This window comes from Capricornis sumatraensis, chromosome 13 (genome assembly GCF_032405125.1).
Source record: "Capricornis sumatraensis isolate serow.1 chromosome 13, serow.2, whole genome shotgun sequence".
NCBI classification, from domain to species: Eukaryota; Metazoa; Chordata; class Mammalia; order Artiodactyla; family Bovidae; genus Capricornis; species Capricornis sumatraensis.
This window is the reverse complement of record NC_091081.1, coordinates 10,821,737-10,829,027: the sequence shown is the minus strand read 5'-3', so window position 1 is coordinate 10,829,027 and position 7,291 is coordinate 10,821,737. Positions and strand designations below refer to the sequence as shown.

Here is a 7,291-nt window from a genome sequence, read left to right as displayed (position 1 = left end):
ATGAATGGATAAAGAAGATGTACATGGCCCCCCACTCCAGTGCTCTTGCCTGGAAAATCCCATGGATGGAGGAGCCTGGTGGGCTGCCATCTATGGGGTCGCACAGAGTCGGACACGACTGAAGCAACTTAGCAGCAGCAGCAGTATACATATATGACGGAATATTGCTCAACCATACACAGGAATGAAAGTGGGTCATTTGTAGTGATCTGGATGAACCTAAAGTCTGTCAAATAGCATGGAGTCAGAAAGAGAAAAATACTGTGTATTAACGCATACATATGAAATCTAGAAAAATAGTTCTGATTAACCTATTTGTAGGGCAGGATAGAGAGGCAGACATAAGGAACAAACTTGTGGATATATACATATATATATATGTATGTATATATTATGTAAGGGCTTCCCTGGTAGCTCAGCTGGTAAAGAATCTGCCTGCAATGCAGGAGACCCTGGTTTGATTCCTGGGTTGGGAAGATCCCCTGGAGAAAGGATAGGCTACCTAACTCCAGTATTCTTGGGTTTCCCTGGTGGCTCAGATGGTAAAGAATCTGCCTGCAATGCGGGAGACCTGGGTTCGATCCCTGGGTTGGGAAGATCCCCTGGAGGAAGGCATGGCAACCTACTCCAGTGTTCTTGCCTGGAGAATCCCCATGGACAGTAGAGCCTAGTGGGCTACAGTCGATGGGGTCACAAAGAGTCGGACACGACTGAGCGACTAAGCACAGCACAGCATATATTATGTAAATGTGGCTCTCTCTCTATATATGTGTGTGTGTGTGTATATGTGTGTGTGTGTGTGTGTGTGTGTGTGTGTATGGGGCTTCCTGGATGGCTTAGTAATAAAGAATCCTCCTGCAATACAGAAGATGCAGGAGACACCACGGGTTTGATCCCTGGTTCAGGAAGATCCTTTGGAGGAGGGCACGGCAACCCACTCCAGTATTTTTGCCTGGAGAATCCCATGGACAGAGGAGCCTGGAGGGCTGCAGTCCATGGGGTTGCACAGAGTGGGACATGCCTGAAGCCACTGAGCGCGCATGCACACATGCATATATATTTCGTGGGGTTGCAAAGAGTTGGACACAACTGAGCGACTAACATACACACACACATATGCTATCTTGTTTTTGATGATACAGCAGATAACTAGTGGGAAGCAGCTGTATAACTGTATAGCTAGTGGGAGCTTGGCTCAGTTCTCTGTTATGACCTAGAGGGGTAGGATTGGGGGGAGACTCAAGAGGGAGGTGATATATATATATATATATATATATATATATATATATATATACACATTATATATATATATATACACATTATATATATATATATACACATTATATATATATATACACATTATATATATATATATATACACACACACACACATACACACATATAGCTGATTCAGGTTGTTGTTCAGCAGAAACGAACACAACATTATAAACCAATTATACTCCAATCAAGAAAATAAAACAGCAGAAACAAAAGAACACAGGTTATGGGAATGCTTAATCCTGAGCTTCATGACACTGGGCTTAACCACACTCTCTCTCTCTCGTGCATAGACAACAGAGAACTTCTCACAGTTTTGCAACCCTTTCCATTCTGGAGCCTTTTGGTCTAAATTGAGAAGCTGCAGCTAAGTCAGTCCTGGACATTTGTTGCCTCAAGACAGAGGAGAACTATCAAACACAGACCAGGACTTAGAAAAACAAAACCAAAAACCAAAGAGACTTTAGTTCATTAAAACAAAACCAAAATCAAGATAAAGTGCGCTCGGGGTGGGGAATTGGGCTCTAGACTGCTGCGGATAAACGCTTGCCTATACAGACCCCTTTCGTCCAGTCTCATCTCTCCCCAAGCTACCCAAAGCAGTGTTCTGGGGTCCGACTTTGAAGGTTATTTCCAGGGAGCCTGGTGCATCAGGTCGCGCCCTTTAGAAGCGGAGTGGGAGAACCGTTTGGCTTCCCCTTGCCCACCTTTCTCTGAGCTCTGACCCAAAGGCCGGCCTTGAAAGCGCTCACGCTCGCTGATGGAATCCTCGCGGCGGCGCGCTCTCCGCCCGGCAGGTGGCGCTGTGGGCGGGCGGGCACCCGAGCTCCGGCTCCTTGAGGCCCGCCGCCGCCGCCGCGGCCGCGGTTCCTGCTCGAGCCGCATGTGCAGCCGCTTTCCGGCCCCGGTGGCCGGGTCTCCAGAGCTCCCGGCTGAGCGACCGCATGGCGACGGTTGCAGCGGAGGCGCGCGTGTTCCTGGAGGTGCGGAGACGGCTGCAGAGCGCGCTGCTGATCCTGGGGTAAGGCGGGCGGTGGAGTCTGGCCTCCCAGGCGCAGCCGAGCTCGCTTTTCCGCCGCCCCGGCCGGCTCCGCCTCCCTCGGAAGGATAGGGTTTTGAATTTTCTTTTTTCCTTTTGCTTAGAGCGAGCCTCTGGGTTCCTCAAAGTGGAGTAGCCTCTCCACACCTGCACACCGCGCGCCCCCGGTTCCCCACCCCGCCTCACCGTCTTCCCGGCTAGCAATCTCGGCATCACCCGAGGGCTTTCTAGAAATGCGTGGTCTCAACCCCATAGCAGACCTGCTGAATAGGAACTTCACGATTCCCGGGATTCAGATGCACATTAAAGTTTGAGGATCCCTAATGTGCAACACTTTTGACAGTGCCCCATGCTTCCAACAAAACAGTGCAAAAAATACGTTGCCCCTTTGGGATCCTGGTTATCTGTTCTAATATGAGAATTTCCTGTTTTGTAAATACACTCCTTCTGTTGTTGTTGTTTTGGTTTCTGCACAAGCTGTTCTGTATGCAGAGGAACGCACGCACCCGTTCAATGAATGTATGTTCAGTGAACAGCTAGCAAAGGTTGCAGGCTTCTTATTGGAGCTCTTGGTTTCTTTCATATCTGTAGTTCCTCGGAGAAATCTGCAAAGGTTTAACTTGGTGTTCAATACACAGACAAAAAACTTTCAGGAAAAGTGTTCTCCTTTTTATGGTACCTCGACTGTTCCCTTGTAACCACTGTTTCAAGTAGAGGGAGTTAGATGTTAAAATCCTGAGAAGCTGATTACACAGAACCACTCTGAAGGTAGGCTTCACTCTGGTGTTTAGCCTTCTCTTTCCCTGAAACCAGCCAGGTACCCGGTGTAGTGGTTTTGGATTTGGCGTGAGAACTGGTTTCAATCCTAGCTTTACTTCACCAGAGTAGAATCCTTTAATTTGATTTTTTTCCGTTGTAAAATAGGGATTCTTTCTTTCTCTTTTTCTGCTGTGTCCTGCCTTTCCCTTTCTCAAATCATGAGTTCAAATAAGTGCTTCATATCCAATTCAAATTCACCTTGTAAAGTTATTCTGAGCCCAAAACCTTATTCAAAAGGAAACAAGACAACTTCCTTACTTCCCCTCATCAAAGGGACCCTTCCTGGTTCCCCTGGATAACTCTTCCTTCTTTAAGCTAGTTAAGAAACCTAACGTTGCTGGACTCCTGCATCGTCCCTAGTGTTCTCTGGCTGTTGAGATTTATCAGCAGACGATTGCCCCAACCCAAAAAGTAACTACTATTCTAATTTCATTCAGCAAAGATCAGTTTGCCATTTCTTGACTCATGCATAAATGGATTCATATAGTATGTACTTGTTTGTTTCTGCTTTCTCCTACTGTGTTTCTGAGATTCATACTCTGTTAATATGTTATCACATGGATCAATAGTCCGTTCATTTTTTTTCCCATGCCAAGTGGTTTTCCACTGTATGAATATATGACAGTTCATTATTCATTCTTCTTTTGCTGGATATTTTGTGTGATTCTCAAGCCAGCTTATTATGAATAAAACTTGTACATTGTTGTATTTGTGCTGGGTCATAGGGTATGTGCTCAGCCGTGTCTGACTTTGCAGCCCCATTGACTGTAGCCCACCAGCCCCCTCTGCCCGTGGAGCTTTCCAGGCAGAAATACTGGAGCGGGTTGCCACTTCCTACTCCAGGAGATCTTCTTGACCCAGGGGTCAAATCCATACCTCTTGTGTCTGCTGCATTGGCAGGCAGATTCTTTGTAACTGGTGCCATCTAGATGACTTGACTTAATGGGAAACTGCTGAAGGAAGTGTTCTCCAAAGCTGTTTATACCAGGTCATACTCTAGCCAGGAAAAAAAAGAGAAGAATTCCAACAAACTGACTTTCTTGTCTGCATTTAGTGTTGTCAGTTTGGGATTTTAGCTCTTCTAGTGGATTAAAGTAGTATCTCGTTGTCATTTCAATTTGTATTTCCTTGATTAATAATGTTGGGCACCTCTTCATTTGCCTTGTGGTCATTCATATATGTTCCTTTCTTAAGTGTCTTCTACTATCAGGTTGTCTTATTGTTGAATTTTAAAGAGTTCTTCGTATAGTCTGGAAATAAAATCTTTTTTGTTTGTGCCTGTGAGTATGAGAATATTCTCTCCTTATCTGTAGCTTACCTTTTAATTTTCTTAATAGTGCCTTTTGATGAACAGAAAGTCTTAAGTATAGTGAAGTCCAGTGTACTGCACCTTTTTTTCTTTAACAATTGGTGTTTTTTGTGTCTTAAGAAATCTTTGCCTACCTCCAAGTCATAAGACTTTTTCCTATGTCTATTTTCTAGGAATTGCATTGTTTCACTGTTTACATTTAGGTCTGTGATCATGTCAAATTACCTTTTGCATTTGGCATCAGGTAGGTGTCAAAGTTTTCTTTTTTTTTTTCTAGAATATCTCCATTTGTTCCATCACCATTAATTAAATGGCTGTCATTTCTTTCATTGAAATAACTCAGTATATTTGTCAGAAATCAGCTGACTACACTGTTTTCATGTTATGTCTTTTTTACCCTTTTACTCTCAACCTGTGTCTTTATGTGCAAAATTTTAAAAGCTTGTACTAAGTGGAGTTTAAAAAAAAATCCATTCTGACAATCTCTTTATTTTAATTGGAATTTTTAGTCTATTTACAGTTAGTGTAAATGATATGATTTTTATTATTTTCCTAAGCCTAAAAGAAATACCTAGTATCTCATCATTAAGTGTGATAATTTTGACTTTTTGGAAAAAGTCTGTTTGGTACATTGCATAGTCCCTTTCTGTTCCTAGCTTACTAAAGGTTTTTTATCCTGAATAGATACTGTATTTTCTGTAATGATTTCTGCACATATTGTGATGGTCCTGTTTTTTTCCCTTTATTCTTTACATTTGTGAATTGCATTAGGAAAATCTATTTATGTTAAACCATCTTATCATTCCTGGGATAGACCTTGGCCATTCATTCATTAAATCCACAGATGTTTACAGAGTTCCTGTTCTAGGGCCCAAACTAAGATTCTAGGTGCTAGGTATATAGCTAGATGAAAATAACAGCAAAGATGAAAGTATTTGCTCTCAATGAGCTTACAGTCTAATGGCGGCAAGAGGTGGGCCGAAAACACACAAATATAAACACACAAGGCTTTAGGAAAAGTAAAACAGAAAAAGGGATGGGGAAAAAAACTTCCATCCCTTTATTCCAAACGAAAAACTAACATTGGAGCAATAAACTGAAAGGAGTGATGTTTGGAAATGTGTGATACCCAGTGAAAGACTGTCATCCTCCGAGAGAACAGAAATAGGAAGGGGTGCATGGTTCAGAGAGATGTGGGTGGGCCAGTGGAGCACGCAGGAAAGGCTATTACAGGGATGTGCTCTCCAGGAAATGGAAATGACCACCAGGAAGTGACCTACTCCAGGAAAACCAATGACCTTCCTCCAGGAAAACCAACCAACCAAACAAAAATCCTTTCTGATCTGCAGCGTTTATTGATTCCTGAGGTGTGAATACTTTCACTGTAGATGATATCAAACCACCAAAGTGAGGTCAGTTGGTTTGCATAATACCTGGAATTTTAACAACTGGCTCTAGTATATCACTGGGTCTTAGAGACCATTGAAAGGACCCTAGCTTGGACTCAGTGAGAGGTGAAGTCATTAGATAGTTTCAAGCAGTTTCTGAAAAAATACAAGAGAATAGTGACAGAAGCCTCACAGGTAAAAAGTGTGGGCAATTAGGGTCTCAAGGACTTTGTTTTGAAACAGTCGTGAACTTGAGGGTAAGTTGCTGTCACTCTTGAATTTTTTTTTTTACTCTGAATTTTCCTACAAACGAGAACATTCTCCTACACAACCAGCATGCAACTCTCAAAACTGGGAAATGTGTTACTGCTGTCTTACAGTCTGACCTTATTCAGGTGTTTCCAGTTGTCTGCTTAATACCTGTAATAGCAAAGGAATCCAGTTCAGAGTGACGCCTGCATCCTCATGTTTTCTTCACCTCTTGCAGTCTAGAAGAGGTCCTCGGTTTCCCTTGACTTTAATGATATAACGTTGAAGATTCCCGCCCAATTATTTTGTAGAATATCCCTCCATTTGGTTTTGTCTTATGTTTCCTCAAGATTCAGTTCAGTTCAGTTGCTCAGTCGTGTCCAACTCTTTGCAACCCCATGAATGGCAACACGCCAGGCCTCCCTGTCCATCACCAACTCCCGGAGTTCACTCAGATTCACGTCCATCAAGTCAGTGATGCCGTCGAGCCATCTCATCTCCTGTTGTCCCCTTCTCCTCCTGCACCCAATCCCTCCCAGCATCAAAGTCTTTTCCAATGAGTCAACTCTTCGCATGAGAGATTCAGGTTATACATCTTTGGCAGGAATATCACAAAATCAATGCTATGTTCTCATTGCATCCTGTTAGGGGGCACATGATTTTGATTTGTTCAATTACAGTTCATGTTAACTTTGAAAACTTAAATAAGGTGGTATCTGCCAGGCTTGTTCACCATAAATTACCCTTTTTCTTTTCATTATCAGTAAGTGTTAATTGGAGAGCTTCTTTGAGAGTATGGAAATGCTCTATTCCTCCTCATACTTTTATTTTATTCCCTGATTCATTTATTACTGTTTTTAGTTGAGGTACAGTCACTCATTTATTTATACCCACATCACTATGTACCCATAGTTGTGTTTCATTCAGTGGGTTACTTTTTTTTTTTCTCAGATTACAACCAGATGTGGCCAGGGAAGTCCCTTCAAGATGATGTCTGTTTCTTTGCTTGCGTTTTGTTAATATTCTTTGATTTCCTCTTTACTTAGTTGCACAGTAAGATATTCCAGACTCAGGCTCATCTCATTCTTTTCTCGTCCCAACCCTGGATGTAGTTATTTTTTCCAAGAAACTGTTTTGTTTCATTTTTTTTTTCATTTGTTTTTAAGTAGAAAATGACCTTTAGAAACCAAGATCTGGGTATAGAGTGTG

At 42.5% G+C, this 7,291-nt stretch overlaps 1 protein-coding gene across 2 annotated transcripts in view; it reads left to right on the top strand.

The window, feature by feature from the left end:
* Nucleotides 1-2,222: 2,222 nt before the first annotated feature.
* Nucleotides 2,223-7,291, top strand: part of UBE3D (ubiquitin protein ligase E3D) — a 160,208-nt gene continuing 155,139 nt past the window's right edge. For both annotated transcript variants that reach the window (XM_068985326.1, XM_068985327.1), the window contains exon 1: nucleotides 2,223-2,299. In XM_068985326.1, the coding sequence (XP_068841427.1) occupies nucleotides 2,223-2,299 (77 nt within the window). The remainder of the gene's footprint in view (nucleotides 2,300-7,291) is intronic.